The sequence below is a fragment of the Poecile atricapillus genome, chromosome 1, assembly GCF_030490865.1.
Source record: "Poecile atricapillus isolate bPoeAtr1 chromosome 1, bPoeAtr1.hap1, whole genome shotgun sequence".
In the NCBI taxonomy this organism is placed as follows: Eukaryota; Metazoa; Chordata; class Aves; order Passeriformes; family Paridae; genus Poecile; species Poecile atricapillus.
In genome coordinates, this window is record NC_081249.1 from 145511438 (window position 1) to 145527700 (window position 16263).

The window sequence follows — 16263 nt, forward strand, 5'->3', positions numbered from 1 at the left end:
GCATTACAACCATCACTGCAGGATGCTGCTCTTGTCATTATTGAGACCAACTGCTGTGGGGTAGGAAAAGTTTTCTTTATATCAGAGTTTTGAAATTACCTTTCAGTGACATGGTCTACTGAAGGCTGAAGTTTCTATTAGAGATGCTTATGAATCAGTTAGCCTTCCCCTGTCTGGGTTTAATGGAAGTAATGAATTTCAAAGTGAATTAGTAATTTTGTACCAAAGAAAGACCAGCCATTTCTCTAACTTATCTGGATTTTTTTCCCACATATAGCAGTAGTAGACTTTTCTCTTAGAACCTAAGAACAAATTGTGACAACCAGTGTCTTAAAAGATTAAAAAATATTTATGTATCAGATGACAACAATCACAATATATCAGCATTTTTAAAGCCTTATGTTATTTCCTATTCTAAAATATAGAGGCAATAAGGAACAGCATTTACATGGTATCATACTATAAATACATTGCTTCCTGAGCAGCTAGGAAAGTTTAATGACAACACAATTTAGTTTCCAAATACTCTTCACAAGCTGAACTATTTCATAACACATCAGCCAAAGACGTTTGTATAAAATAAGGTTATATTATTTTTGAACAAGTTTCACAGAATAACATTTATAAACATAGGCCTAAATAATTTAAACACGGCAAATTTAACAGTTTTTCATGCTACAAAATTACTGTATACAAAAGATTGCCAAAGGGGATGTTAAAAGTGCTCTCTTGCTTGGAAGTTTTTCTAGATGAGCTTACTTCTAGTGTAACCTGAGTCATCTGCTGGTTCTCAGGTCTTTTCTGTCATTTTTCCATCAGTTCTCAATAATCACTGCATACATCAATCAGCTACTTTGAAGGCAGGTAAGTGTGCCAACAAACAAGCAAAAAACCTCGCTAGTTCCTGCCACTAATTTAATTTTAGGATATTTCTCTAAGGAATAAAGTGGATGCTAGTCCTCTGTAACTTCACTGGGAAAAGCAGAATTCCACATGGCTTGCACATTTTACATGGGTGCTCTTTTCATCCATGAATAATAGCGTGCTTCCACTTCATTGGATGTGGTGTGATAGGGAACAGCAGAATGTACAAGTGAAAGCCAGGCCTTCCAGCATGTCACTCCACTCTTTCTGTGGGCACACAGGCCAAGGTGTCACTGTCACCTTATACATAACATCATGTAGCACCACCAATATACAAAGCAGCTATTTTAATTCTTCCACCTTTCTAGTTCTTCCACCACATCCAGTGCCTAATTTTAAAGTGCAAATTTAAAAATTTAGGGAAACTTTACTTTGGAGGAGAAAATGTTTGGGTTTTTTTTTTTTGTTCTTGAGAGTAATCACAACTCATTAGGCAAAGCAAGGTAAAGTGAAGCTACCAGCTTTGAGATGAAGCATCTCCTGACAAACAAAAGCCACTGTCAATTCTTTTCTTGCTGTATTGTTTCAATGAGACTGACACACAGTTTTTATCAAAAGGGTTCTAAATTATATGCTAAGACTGGATGCCCCCTTCCTTCAATAATGATTTTTTCCCCTTTCTTGTTGGTTTTTATCATGCAGCCCCCAAAGAAAAGAGCTAGAGAATTTGTGCCATTTCATCTGTGGAAAGCACCAACGCCAGTGGGCCACACAATCCACCCAGCTCTAGCATCACCTACAAGAGTTTTGGACTGATTCCCATAGATGTAGCCTCTACTGATCACTTACAAGAGCCAGGAGCTGCTCCTATCCCTCACAGCTTGTCAATGGACCTGTGTTTCACTTCAATTGTTACAGCATAGTCAGAACACTAAGTTTCTATTCCACTCTCAGAATGTCCCAGTATAGCCAAAGTGTAGAGTATTTGCTGTATCTAACATAACTTTCAGAAATGTATACACTTAGGCCATATTTAATGAATCAATCAGCAGGATTACTTGGCATTGGACTGTGCTCATCATTCCTTTTTCCTGCTGTCACAGTTGTGTGGAGCTAAGCCAGCCATACACACCAGTCTTGCAGCTGTGCTGGGAGAGACTAGGTCCCCAGCTTCAGCCACTTTTCTTTGTGGCCAAGTACTAAGAGAAGAGCACCACGTGGTCTATTCTGAAAATATCTCCAAACAAAGAGATGAATTTGGCATTTCTGCTTGTTGGGAACATTCAGAAGGCAAGTTTTGAGTCGGTCAAACTCTGGCTCACATGAGCCATATTTTACAGTCATCAAGGGCACAGTCAATCCCCTGTGGGCTCCCCCAGCAGATGGGGCCAGCAGGGCCTAAGTGTGCCACGAGCTCTGTACTGCCCAAGCACACCCACCTTGCCAAGAGTGCTTGGCTGCAAGTGAACGGAGTGGCTTGGCTTCAAAAGACATGTGAAATGACTGCTGACTGTAGATACTCCTCCATGGTGCTTCTTGGTCAATGCTGCCTTTACTCATGATAAAGCTAGGAGAATACTTCTAAAGAAATAACAAATGAAAATGAAGTTGTCTAAATCCAGTGAACTAGCTAACTAAGAATGTAGTTTCTGGTAAAGAGAACAGGTGCCTGGAAATAGTTCGTGCTAGGTGAAGAGTCCAGAGTTTTTGCCATTGTGTTCTTGACCTTACTTTTAGTAATGGATCCAAATCAAACTCAAACCTCTTCAGAAAATGTCAACTTAAATTGGAATGCTTTACAATTCCTCTAATAATCACAGATTAAGAAACAATATATTGAAACTAAACTGTGATTGTCTTCTAATCATTTACTTCACAGTGTTCACTTAAAAACTGATTAGAGAGAATCGCCTACTGCAATTACAGCAGGAGCTTGAGATCAGTACCACTGTTGCCTGGGCCAATTCCACCATTTCATCTCTGAACTTGTAAGATTTCAAGTACAGCCACACCTTCACAAACAAAATAACTAAGAGTTGCATTCTGCCCCCATCCCTTCTATGGCTGGGCTGGAGCCAACAGATACACTTGTTCCCACTTCAATTTAAAAAAAGATGGTACCACAAATTAGAAGAAAAGCTTGTTAAAAAAATAAAAAGGAACTGCAGAAAAATCTACTCAGGTGACTCCATCTGTTCTTCAAAGAGAAGAAAAACCTCACTATTGGCATCCCACAGTGCAATCAGGTATGTCTTCATCGTTGTTTAATGCTTTTCACTAGAAATAGCTACATAGGGAGCTGGTAACTGATTACCCTGCAATATAGCACATTCAGTACCTCTTCAATACTTTTTTTACCAATGCCCACTTCTCATCTCATCTCATCTCATCTCATCTCATCTCATCTCATCTCATCTCATCTCATCTCATCTCATATCTCATCTCATACCTCATCTCATCTCATCATTTCATCTCATATCTCATCTCATCTCACCTCACCTCATCTCATCTCACCATCCCCACTAACTACATATACCTTTTCTTACTGCTTATAACTGTGCTTTCACAAAAAATGAGTATCCCCAAAACCAAAATTTTATGTCCTTGAGCCCAGGTCTTCTGTTTGCTGTTAGATTCTCTGTTACTATCAGCCTACTTCGTTATAGGAAGATTCCAGAACTGAGAAGGATTATGTCCACCAGGACCCAATCCAAAGCCAGAAACCAGCTGTAGGCTAGTAAGCCACATATTCCAATCTAAAGTAATTTCTTAGTGAGAGACAAACCCCAAAATTAGTAGGTATTTTAGTCTTACTGAAACCATGCAAAGAATTTCCACTGCCTCTTAAAAATAAATAAATATATAAGTTATACATGGCCTCCTAAGCAATGCAGTTGAGTTCCAATGTGAGAAGCCCCTTTCAAGACCTAAGGCCAGGAACAAGCACTCACCAGACCAATACCTTTTTGTGCGTATGTCTGCAACTACTGGGCCTGTTTGACTTCAAGGAATGAAAAGGCAAACTCACGTATGAAAAATATTGAGAAAGTCCCATGACAAAATTAAACACAACAAAGCTTGTCAGGTATTTCTAAATCACAACATTGGTTTTTTGGCCTCAGAGTTTCCAATTCAATGTTGGCCAGCAGCACCAAATAAGCTAAAACAGTTCTTTTATAACCCAAGAGTGAACAACAAGCACCACTAATCAGGAATTAAAAATAGCTATGTATTAATTTAAATAAATTTTTGCTAGCCAAACAGCATGTAAACTCAGCTCCACTAGTCTCTACAGAAGGTGTCATAAGCTTGACAAAACCAGTGTGAGCAATTTTTGGTAACTAACTCTTTGGGTGAGAGACTGTGGAGATAAGCTGGTCTTTTAAAAACTTCCCAAAGATTTTCTTCAAAACATACTTTTATAAAAGTTTATGTGCCAAGCTATCTGGAATTACTTTAATAATTTAATACCCAACAAGAAAGTGTCATCAGTTTCCTCCTTCTGCTCCTTCTGCTCCTTCTGCTCCTTCTGCTCCTTCTTCCTCTTCTCCTTTAACAACTAAGGTACCTAGAAGAAGAAAAAAAAAAGAGGAAAAGAAGAAGAGGAAGACATAGCTAATTATGATCTACCTGAAAGTTTCTGTCCTGCTGGAAAGAGTCAAAAGTTGTATTTCCTGCCTGTTTCTAACCAACGTGAACTTCTGCATACTGGTCTCAACTGGTCTTAACTAGAAAAACCTTCAACTGAAGAGCTCCTCTGTTGGATGTTTTTCCAACTTCTTGGGTAACAGGGAATAAAAAGGTACTAAAGCATGGTCTGCAAAGATCAGCCTCACTTGGTCTTTGGGAGATGCACCAAGTCAGTTCAACTGATAGTCAACAACCAATCAGCACATCACCCTTCTCTTGTGGGGCCCCTACTTTGTGCTGCCTTTTCCAGGACATATATGCCCAAGTTTTACGGTAGATAGTAAGACTAACCTTATACTACCACAGGCACTTTTTTCCCACAATATGTGCCCTAATCTGTTTTTTTGTTTTACACTCAAAATTTTTCCTGCTACAACACTAAATGGACCACTGCAGTCCATCCTTCCTAGCAGTGCAATTCTCTCATCAGGCTTCCACTTTTTAATAATTTTTTTTACTGCAGTTGATCTGGTTCTAGATATAATCTGGTAATAGATTTCTCATCTACCGCTCCCTGTAGTGAAGCTGTCTCCTCTTGTTGATATGCCTCCACTCTTCCCTTCCCTGCTGGTATTCTGACTCTTAGTGCTACCATTCCTGCTCGCCTCTTCATTGCTTTAGTAAACAGGGGATAATAGTGAACAGCTAACATCTCCATTGACAGGAATTAACATATTTAAAAATAAATTTCAGAATGATCTTATTTTTAGTCACTAAACGGTTGAATATCTATTCATACCAATGTCTTAAACAGGAGAGGCTAACTCACAAATAGAGGCTTACTGTGGTAATGGAAAAGGATATTCAGGCATTTAGGAAATTTGCATGCAGTTTTTGTCCTTGCATCAAAAGCAAACCAGAGCATATCCCTGTCTATCTCCATTCTCCAACATCACCTCTTTTGTTGGGAAAACTGTTATTCAGCTTGGCAGATGTGAGCCTTGTTAACTTATTTAATGCTAAATCTTTCCATTCCCTATTAGGTATTTGACAAAACTACTTGGGTAACTACAGAATAATGCCCAACTGTACGTTGCAAGACCACTTTGATTTAGCACTCCAAAATCCATCAAACACCATGGCCAGGATCTCAGTAACTATTTCTGAATAACTCTGAAGAGGAGGGAGGAATATTAATTTCATGAGCACACAAATGAATCTCTGAGGTTATGTTTAATTTCCCTGTGGTTGTCTTTATATTATGCTTTTAACTCACTCCAATTGCCTCATGCCCCAGACTCACCATCCAGCTTTTTCAGCTTGGGTACCCGTTTGGTTGCTTCTTCAATCCAGCTGTTCTGATCAGTGGCAAATTTCTCCTGTAGTGGATTTCCTACAAACACCAGCTCCTCTAGTACTGGCAGCTCTGCCAGTCTCACAAACTCTGCTGAAACCACAAAGGTGAAAACACCAATCAGATTGTGGAACATGGAAAGTACATCTGTACCACACATTCCTTTCACATTCAGTGCAAACACAAAGAGCATGGGCTGCAAGAGAGGGACTGCTTGGGCTCTAGCTGGTGTCAGGTTAAAGTACAGGGATGTGTTTTAAAAGAGGTTGGAGAAAGGTGATTCAAAGCTTGAACTTAACTGGACTGGACTTAGAAGTTAGATTCAATATTCTAACTATTTTTACTCTCTTGCATGAGTGGATGTTTAGGGATTTTGCATATGTCTGCAGGCTGGTCAGTTAGGATCAAAGCTCCAGGAGATACAGCACTGTTTTTCACTTGGCGACTTAACTCATACATTCACCATTCTACAGAAGTCTCTAGGGAGTAGAGATGCATGGCTTACCCCAGTCTTTCACCAAATTATTTGACATATAAAGAACCTTCAGTTTCTTCATTACACGGATACCCCTCAGTTTCTCAATTAAGTTGTATGAGATCCACAGCTCCTCTAAAGTTTCAGCAACTGCCTCCTGGAAAATGAGAGGATTACTCAGATAAGCAGAAATACATCTTCCTTAGTATTCATACTCCTTCTTCACCTTCTACAGGTCACCTCATGTGAGAAAATATGAAGGTATATTGGTCCTCATTTCCTTTTAGGCAGCTCCCTAATTATTATGCATGGCAAGTGTTCATGGGAATTAAAAGCAAAATTATATATGAGGATAGAAATCACTATATTAGAATAAGATGTAGGTGGCTGGAGTAGTTCTTAAGAAATAGGGGCAGAGGAGACAAATCTGCCTACTTGTGCACTGTGAACATATGTGAAGAGAATACAATTTGACAAATGCTTTGAAAGGGATGTTATACAGTGTGAGAGCAATATTCATTCTGGTATTTTCTGGTATGTTTGTATCTGCTGGCCAGAAATCACATTCTTAACTCCCTCAGAAGAGAGTTTTTTTTAAACCAGTCATTACACATGAACTCTGCATTTCACACTTAAGAGATAAGGCATCTCTGAAAGTGAGAACAGCTTTGAGGAGAAACAGTGTATCTTGAGAAAGAAAATAATTTATATATTTATTTTAAAAATACTGATTGAAAAAAGTATTCCTCTGGCCTGAATTCAAATGTAACAAAATTGATCCAATTTTTTTTCTCAGCTAATTTTCCCCTACTAATTAGACTCAGTCCTGCCACCATCAACTCTAAAGCCATGCTGCTCTAGGTGCCAGTTAACGTAAAAAGGATTGACTCTCGGGAAGTGTGTGTGTTTACAGGACTACCAATATTTGTATTAAAGAAGTATAGCCTAGGTATCTTCAGGTAGAAAATTCTGTGTGCAAAAGGTCTGTAGGAATTATATTCATGTAAAGGCAGGAATTTAAATGGCTTTACAGATAGACAGCAGTTTTCAAATAGAAGTTCTGATCATCTTTATTAAAGACAACAAAATCTCTCTTTCTAAAATTCTTCTGTATAGTAAATTAAGGTAGCAAAATTTCCAAACATTAAGAGCATTTCAACCAAAAAAAGTGAACGATTATCTGAAAATTCAGAAGCAATACATAAGAGGGAGAACAGATGATAGCAAAAGGAGAATATAAAAAGTTAGTGCCTAACCTTTTATTCAGTTAATTTTATTGAATTCAGAAAAGACTTGTATGAACACAGGGGAATTACCTCATATTCTATATTGTTAGTGAAGAATTGATACTAAAAAAACACATACCAATCCATTCAAGTTCTTTATGTTATTTCTTCCCAAAGACAGAATCCTCAAATTTTCTGTAATAAATTTTTTTGAAGAATCTTGTTAATAAACAGGGTTTTTGTAAATAAGAAGATGCTGTAAGTCACATAGAATGCCATATTCTGCTTACAAACTGCATTCTCAACAGGCTGCCTTAAGAAAGAATGACCTAATGGAAACAAAATGTGATCTAAACAGATCAGTAGGAATTGATGCAGTGAAAAGCTCAGAAATACACTCCTGAATCCAAAGCTGCTCATGTGTAGGTTACCTAGTTGAAATTCAGTTTTGAAATACTGAACAAAATCTATTTCACCTTGCACCTGAACTCTAACTGCTGACTTCCTTCTTTTGATCTTACATAATTCATATTGCTTCTTCTTCAGGCAAAAGTGGTTCTGATCTTAAGACAGCAGATTTGGTTTCTATACTAGAGGCAGCATATAAAGCTGCCTTACAGATGCCTGATGAGAGACATTCAACTTAGCTCTAGTTTGTCTGGCTTTAGCATTAAATACTTGGTATAGACTGGATGTTTTGAATCTACATTAATATAAATATTTAAGATGCTTTAAAGGCTTTTAATGTTTCATCCCACCCCACTAAAATATTTCATTGGCTTTACTTCTATGTATAACTGCCTAATTATTTTTTCTGATGATAGTTACTTGATTGAAGTATTACAGAACAATGATTTGGAAAGACTACTGGAATATTTTTCCCTCACTAGTATTTCCAAATCTTTTGAAGTCTGAGCTTATTATGAAAAGATCTCTCAATCTTTTAGTCTGCTCTCTGACAGATCTCTTGGTGTGCAGGTGGAAAGGATGAAATTTCAGGTTCCTTATCTATCTAGCTAGCATTTTAATAGGAACCAAAAAGTCTGGAAGCTCCACTTCAAAACCTGCAGCTCTTTGCGAGCCTCATGCCACAGTCAAAGTCTTAAGGATAGACCACTAAGACTTCTGTTCCAAAGTCAGTAACCCAAGAGTTTCAAAGACAGCTGTCCAAGAAAGAGAAACTCTACTTCTAGACAGGTGGCACATCCATTTATAAAGCATGAACAAAATGAAACCAAGCATATCCAATCCTCTGCAAAGTGGAATGACATTTTTCCATCCAGGTCTACAACACTCCAACCTCACTGCAACCAATAATGCAGTTGTTGAACTGCAGACTGTCTCCATCAGGAGCATGGAAAATGGTCATGACATCACTCTAGAACTGATTAGGTGTTGAACAGCACAGCAAGGCCCACGGGAGGGTACTGAAGTGCTTACTGGATGGAATGTTTTGATTGTTGCACTGATTGAGACAACTGTCAAGGCTAGTGCAGGAATACCTGCTGTAGTACGCCACTGCTGCTCAGCATGCATTCCCAGTAAGACTGGTCATTTTAAAGGTCACTTGTAATGTTCTATGGGGAGGGAATAAAAAAGGATAATAACAGGTATAAATAAAGCTGGACACACGTAACAAATGATGGCATATATCCTAAACAGGCAACTAGAAAACAAACAATGGACACAATGGACAGCTGGCTTGTCACTTACTTAGGTTGTTCAAGTTGGCGATTCTGTCAATGCAATTTGTAGACAGCGACAGTTTCCTTTAAAAGCAAGAATAATCAATTCATAGTATATAAGGGATCACTACATTGGAAGAGTTCCATATCCCAACACCACTGCATTAGAAATAATTATATGTTCTTGTCTCATTAGATGGTAAATGAACTGAATGTGTAAACAGACTCAAAATATCCTCAAATCATTAAGATTTCTTCAACTTTATTTAGCTTCTGGGAAAGTACAGTAAGTTACTTACATGACATACTGGATTATCTTTTGATGCCTAGCCTTATCAAATGCATGGATGTTTATTCCTGAAATTAATCTCTTTCTGAAAGTCTTGCCCAAATTGCCTCTTTTTTTCATGAATTTTGGAGTGGATCATAAATGTACCATTTAGCTGATAGACTCCAAACACAGATCTGTAATTATACACTGAGAAACAGTATATGATTTTTCTGGGGACAAATATTAATACAGAATCTACCCTAACACCTTCTGAGTTAAGTTACAGGGGTCTTTGAATTAAAAAGGGCAACTGTATGCAGAAAGAGAAGCTCAGTTAAGAAAAAAAAGGAGAAAGCTGCTGCTTTGAAGGTCACACTTAAACACAGTAAATAAATATTTGCAGTGGACAGCAGAAAAACTGAAACAAAGAGAGGGGAATATTTTGTTTCCAACATATTTTAAATTGAACTTACTCGCAGTTAACAAGAGCAGAGAGAGCACCATCCATCTTTTCCACGGGAGGAACCTGCCCGTACAGTTTTACTTCCTTTGCCTCTGAAGCCTTCTGGCCACTTTTCTCTTCCTAAAGAAAAGAAAAGGTGAGGAAGAGACTCACTGCTACATGCAATAACCAAAAACCACTATACTGAAAGAATTACTCTAAAAGTGATTACTGTAGAAGTAATTCCAATATCCTACTGGAAAGAGAAAGCATTCTGAGTACTGTTATCAAGATTCCTGATGATGTAGCATAAAAAGGGTAAGGCTAGCTTATTTTCAAGATATCAGAATAACTTATACATTACATATGCTGGTTTTTAAAAGTTGTGTAACACTTGAGCAATTTAATAAAGGAGTCATCTGCCATAAAGAATGGAGAATAGATGGAAGGTTAAAATTCTGAATTAAGGTATTTCCATGAAGACTGACATATAGAAACCTCAGCTAGTGCCAATCTACAGTAGAAGCGGATTTAAAAGTTCTGACAGACAAGCCTCCTTCCCACTTCACCCACAAATTTCAGAACTTATGCCTGGCTCACAAAACAAACTGTCCACAGGGAAGTGTGTTCTGGGGAAGAAACTCAACAGATTCACAGCATTAAGAATCTCAAAAAAAAAAAAAAAAAAAAAATCTAATTAGAAAGAGTGAGGGAAGATGTCACACCTAGAGAATACAGCAAAAGATTTCATATTTACAACCTAGGTTGATAATTCAGAGCCTTGGAAAAATGGATGTAACTTCAGCATTTAGGTTTATTAAAAAATATGGTCTATTAAAGCTTTCAAAATTCTGAAGTGATGGCAATTATTGACTAAACACTTGGAACAAGCACCCATTTAGAGAGTAGCAGCACTTTTGACATCTGCCTCCCTGACAGCACAAAGGGAGCATTTTGTCAGTTCACTCAGTTTTCAGTGCAAAGACTGGAGGTCCATTAACAAAGGAGAAATCTTGGCGCTTTCAAAACAAGGACTCTTGTTTTCTCCTCCATTTCATGCATCTACTGAAAAGAGAGATAGCTGAGTGTGCCCCAGTTTATACAGCTACTTTGTAATTAAATTAATCATATCCCGTAAGTCTTTTAGTATTCCACAGCAGAACATCAGGTTTTGATAACATTATTTTTCCTCTTATGCACCCAAAATACTTCAGAAAACTTAATTTAATTTAAAAAAAATTATGTTGTCCTGTACACTTATTTATATTCCAGTTTCTGACCAAATTCGGTGTGACAGTATTTTTACTCAAAATTAGTGATTTAGCAAATGTCAGATGTTTTGCTGGAATATGGTGATACATGTTCAAGCAAAGTAACTATATCAATGTGAAACTTCCATTTTCTTTTCTAAGAACAGTGCTGTATCTATTTGTATTCACACTCATTTTGTAATCTATTAGCCTATTCCAACAAATGAAAATACATTTTTCCTGAAAACATGTAAGGTAGAAAGCTTCCAACTCATACTGGGCCAGCAGTGAGCACCTGCAGGAAGAAATTCCATCCTGATTGCCAAGTACTTCTGTAAGCAGCTGCACAACCACAGTATGCCACAGAGAAAGTATAGGTAGAACAGACATGTTTTTCTAAGAACAGCTTACATGTTTGCCAAGTTGAAGCTGCTTTGATTTCCAGTTGCTTTGATTTAACTAACGTCACCCTGACTGTAGGGCATAGGTAAACCCTTATACCAGAGGGAAGAAAAACATTTGGAATGCAACACAACCCCAAATGCAGTTGTACAAGTCACATGGACCCAGATTAGGAAGAGTAAAAGGAAGATTTAGACTCACCCCCAATAACTTGAACAAAAAAGCAAATTCAGTACTTTATGCCTAATGTTATTAGAAACTCACTGACACATACTGATTCTGTCTAAGAGACATATGACAGAGGAGCAAATGAAAAACAAATCTGTAATAGGAAACAGGGAGCTGAAATTCTGGAGGGCAGAAAGGGTGAGGGAGACAAAGCAAACTTTTAAAATACGCAGTTCATACCTCTTCTAATGCTAATGTATGCAGGTTGTTGTATTCTAGTTCTTAATAGGAGAGCAAGAGTGAAGTTTGTGGGATATACCAACATAACTGGAAAATCCCTGAAATACTGAAGGTACTAAACAATGATAAAACTCAAAATGGAAGTAATCTTCAGTTACAGGCCAGTACCTTGAGCTTCTGGCTTTCAAGTGTACCTGCCCATGCTATCATATCCAGATCTTCAAGAGACCAAAACATTCATAAATCCTTGCTCTAGCAACTGGCCAGAATTAGCAGGAAGTGTATGAACACCCAACAGCATATCTGCCTTCATCTAAAATTCAGAGACTAGATAAAGATTGTCACTGGTTTTAGTGGACAGTGAACCTGATCCTAGAGCATCCTACATCATCGTTTGAAATTACATCAGCATCCTTGCCAACACACAGCTTTCTGGAAGACCAGGTCAGCCACCACCAGACAAATGAGTTTCTGTATTAACAGAGTACTTTAAGAAGAAAAAAACTCAAGAAACTCATTCTGAGTCAAGCTTTTCACAATATGAGGGACCATAAGTCAAAAGACATGTAGAAGTTTCACTGAATTCAGTATGGTGAGAATTTCATACTTCTTTATTCTGTGGGAAGGACTGCACTTAGGTGAAGTGAACAGAGCATAATTAAAACATAATACATCCCCAACTTGGAATATCTTTGTGACTTCAGGCTAATGCATATTCAGCAGAACAAGGCAGGAGGGCAAAACAGAGTAATCTTTACCAGTTGTATCAATTTAACAGGAACATACAGAAAGTCCAACAGAATGTACTATACGACAACAACAGTAATCATCATTTTACTTTGTGAAACTTCTTAAAGCAGATGTTTCAAGTAGACATATTTCTTACAATACTTGAAAAACAAAATGAGCTGAATACAGTCAAACCCCATGCTGCTAGACACTGTTCTAGTAACTTACCCATCTGGCTAGAGCTTCTTTTATGGTCGTTGCTTTTGCCTAAAAGTGAAACAAACTTAGGTTAATATTAATCGAATTTTTTAAGTGGCTTGTTCACTGCAAATCTATTTCCTCTCCCTTCCCTATCCTGCTCGTTTTCCCCACTTCCACCACTTTCCTGTATTATCTTGGGTCAGCCAAGTCAAAGAAGTTTGAGCCCTGCAGTACCCTGCAATTTTGTTTTCTAGGGTACTCTGCTGCATTTTCAGAAGCAAACAATGGGCTTAATATCAGGACATTATCTTCCTGATCTTACTCTCTGCCCCATGACACACTGCTTATTAGCTTTTATGGTGAAATTCAATTCAAGGGCATCAAAAGTTACTGCATTGAAAATTCCGGTCTAATGCTCTTAAACCATCACAGTTTCTATTGTGCATTAGCAACTTCCTGTCTGAAAGCAAGTCTGTGATCAGAAAAATGATACAGCCTCCTAAAATTCACTGAAGAAAATGAGGTACATCTTGCCAAAACTCGAGAGCAATCTGGATTATATATATTTGGGGTTTCTTTCCAATTGTTTTGCATTAAGTTACACCATGTGATATGAAAATGTGTTATTCAGTTTGGGAAAACCCGACAGCTGCTTTTTAAGGCTTTTTGAGGACTGACCTACTGACCAACTTTCTATTGTCACTAACTCTTACTTTTCCACCTCACATCAGAGTCTTAGTGAAACTACATAAAGATATCCAAAACAGTAGTATGCAAATATCATGTTTAATGCTTCTCCAAACATTAAACATGTTCCAAGATGTCTTTTGGATTAAAAAGATTTCAGAGATAAATCTTTTACAAACAGTGATCAACAGCCATCTTTCTACAAATACAGGAGGGCCCTCTGTTGCTCTTAAGTGTAGCAGGATGTGGATAAAAGCAGCCTTTCAGGTAATCAGCTATATAACCCCCCACACTGTAAAAGTTAAAAACAACAAACTTACTTCCCCCAAAAATCAGGCTGTGACCTCAGTCACAGAGCTTCAGTGCTGGGGACTACTCTGGACCACAGGAAACTCTGGTTCCAGCAGTAAAGGCAACAGCCGTGGCAGCTGCATATAAAAAATGGCCACAGGCACCGAGCCAGCAACACCAAGGAGCCTGAGCATGCATCTCAAATATTAAAATGAACCTCCATTTAGAGATCTTCAGATGTTCCAGCTGTTTCTGCCCACTGACAGGCATTCATTTCAATCTGGTCTATACCAAGTGATAGCTAGCTCTAAGTCCCACTGGAGATGACCTGCAAACTTGAGCCACAGCAATAGCTCCCCAGTGTCTGCCGAAGATGAACATCTGCATGACCTCTTCTGGTTCAGATCACATCCCTAAATTCCCACTACAACAACCACATTCATACCAATTAACAGCTAACAGTGTGCAGACAAAAACAGCTGGCTTCCAGTTCATTGGGGTTTCTTGGGCAGGAACTTTACTGCCTTTTTCATAATTATGGCAGCCAGTCACTACAGCATTTGGGTACATGAACTCAGTCACTCATGTTAAAGACAGAAATGCATTTATGAGACCAGTGCCTGCTGCTGTTTCAAAGTCATGCCTAGAAACAGTTTGGGCTTTAAAGCTACTGATCCATGTGAGCACAAGGAGTAGCTTCTTCCCTGACCTCTGTTGACTTATCTCTGCCAATTTGATGAAAACATGGACATCAGCACAGTGGGTTATTTGGAGAGCACATACTGGGAACTTCATTTTCTTTGAGGTGCACTTGAAATTTCTGTAGGTAAGGCATCATAAAGTATCTTCTGCCACAGGAGATTACTTAAGGGATAACTTCCCCCAAGAAGCTTATCTGCAGAGTTCTTCTACCTGCCTATTGAACAATTTTCTACAGGTATTTAGACTAAAGAAAGTCACAATACTTAAAATATTCAAAGTGCCAAGTAACCAGTGGTCACCCTGAAGAGTCACCATCAACATGGCAGGAACAAGAAACAGAATCTCTGAAGGGGAAAAATAACCACACCGGTACTAGTAATAGTTGCAACAAAATATGTATTTCGACCCCGCAAAACATAGCAGTTGGACACACAGCATATACAGAATTTAGACCCCTAGGAAAAAGCAAAACAGCGACACTTCGCCTTTATTTGCAGACATTTATTTGCATTTCAAATAGATGAAATCGGAATTGCACAGCAACAGATACCAAGCTAATCGCTGTAGTGATCGCCGATACTGCCGCCTTAAAACCACGTACTGACTGACGTTTGTGAGTCCCCCACTTTCCTCGCTTATCCCCGAAATTCCCTTTTCCCAAAGCACAGCAGCAGGCCACCGTGCCCCGCCTCAGCCGCCGCCCCGAGCCCCGCGCTGCCTCCCGCACGGCTCCGGCCGAGCCCGGGCTGCTCGGCGGGCCCGGCCCGCGGAGGGCTCCGCGCCGCCCCTCACCGCCACCGCCGGCCCGGGCAGCGCTCCGGCCCCCGGCGCCGCCCCGGCCGCAGGACTCACCATGGTGCCGTGGATACCGCGAACGCTCCGGTTGCTACGGGCGCGGGGAACGCCCCGCCCGGAACTCGCGTAGCGGCCCGCGGCGCCTTGTGGGACTGGCGGGGCTGGCCCGGGCCTTGTCGGAGCCCGGCGCGGGGCTCACGGCACACGCGGGGCGCTGGGGAAGCACAGGGGCAGCTGCGAGCGTCCACCGCTGTGGCCGCTGCAGCTCATCCAGTCCCCCGAGCTCTCGTCTTAATGGAATGTGATGGGCGTTTGGCCTGGCAAAGGATTCGTGTGGCGGGTTCCCGGCTCCTCCGTACAAGAGGAGCTACTGGAGAGGGGCCGGTGGAGAGCCACGAAGATGATGAGGGGTCCGGAACCTCGCTTTTGTGAGGAGAGACTGCGGGACCTTGGCCTGTCTGGTCTATAGAAGGGGAGAGCTCACCCAAAGATACAAATACCTCAAAGGTGGGTGCCAAGAGAATGGTGCCAGACTCTTCAGGGTGCCCAGTGGCAGGACAAACAGAAACGGCCTTAAGCTGAAACACGAGAAGTTCCACCTCAACATGAATAACAACCTCTTTACATTGAGGGTGGCAGAGCACTGGAATAGGCTGCCCAGGAAGGCTGTGCAGTCTGCCTCTGGAGACAGTCCAAATCCACCTGGACACATTCCTGTGTAACTTGCTCTAGGTGACCCTGCTTTAGCAGAATTGGACTAGGTGGTCTCCAGAGGTTTCTTCCAACCCTGACAATTAATTCTGTGAATGTAAACCAATATAAGTAACATGCTGTAACTAAGGCCATAATCA

At 39.8% G+C, this 16263-nt stretch overlaps 1 protein-coding gene across 3 annotated transcripts; it reads right to left on the bottom strand.

Annotated features, from left to right (window-relative positions):
* Window positions 1-361: 361 nt before the first annotated feature.
* On the bottom strand, window positions 362-16259 carry DNAL1 (dynein axonemal light chain 1). 3 transcript variants are annotated; one of them, XM_058846870.1, is made up of 9 exons: window positions 15470-16259; window positions 12965-13003; window positions 9979-10088; window positions 9263-9318; window positions 7689-7744; window positions 6354-6480; window positions 5798-5941; window positions 4336-4432; window positions 362-1131 (listed from the first exon to the last, which is right to left on the bottom strand). In XM_058846870.1, the coding sequence occupies exons 1-8, from the start codon at window positions 15470-15472 to the stop codon at window positions 4353-4355; spliced, it is 615 nt and encodes a 204-aa protein (XP_058702853.1). In that variant the 5' UTR covers window positions 15473-16259; the 3' UTR covers window positions 362-1131; window positions 4336-4352. The 3 variants fall into 3 exon arrangements, with proteins under 3 accessions (XP_058702853.1, XP_058702862.1, XP_058702845.1); XM_058846879.1 differs by having other exon boundaries at window positions 362-4432; window positions 5798-5938; XM_058846862.1 differs by having other exon boundaries at window positions 362-4432.
* Between the last annotated feature and the right edge of the window lie 4 nt (window positions 16260-16263).

Bases quoted from the DNA above. Each gene is read 5' to 3' on its own strand.
- DNAL1 (XM_058846870.1), bottom strand. The intron at 10,089-12,964 runs GTAAGTTACTAG...TCTTTTCTTTAG, and splicing joins AAGAAGCTCTAGCCAGATGG to GAAGAGAAAAGTGGCCAGAA. The intron at 4,433-5,797 runs GTGAGTCTGGGG...TTCTTCTTCTAG, and splicing joins CAAGCTGAAAAAGCTGGATG to GTACCTTAGTTGTTAAAGGA.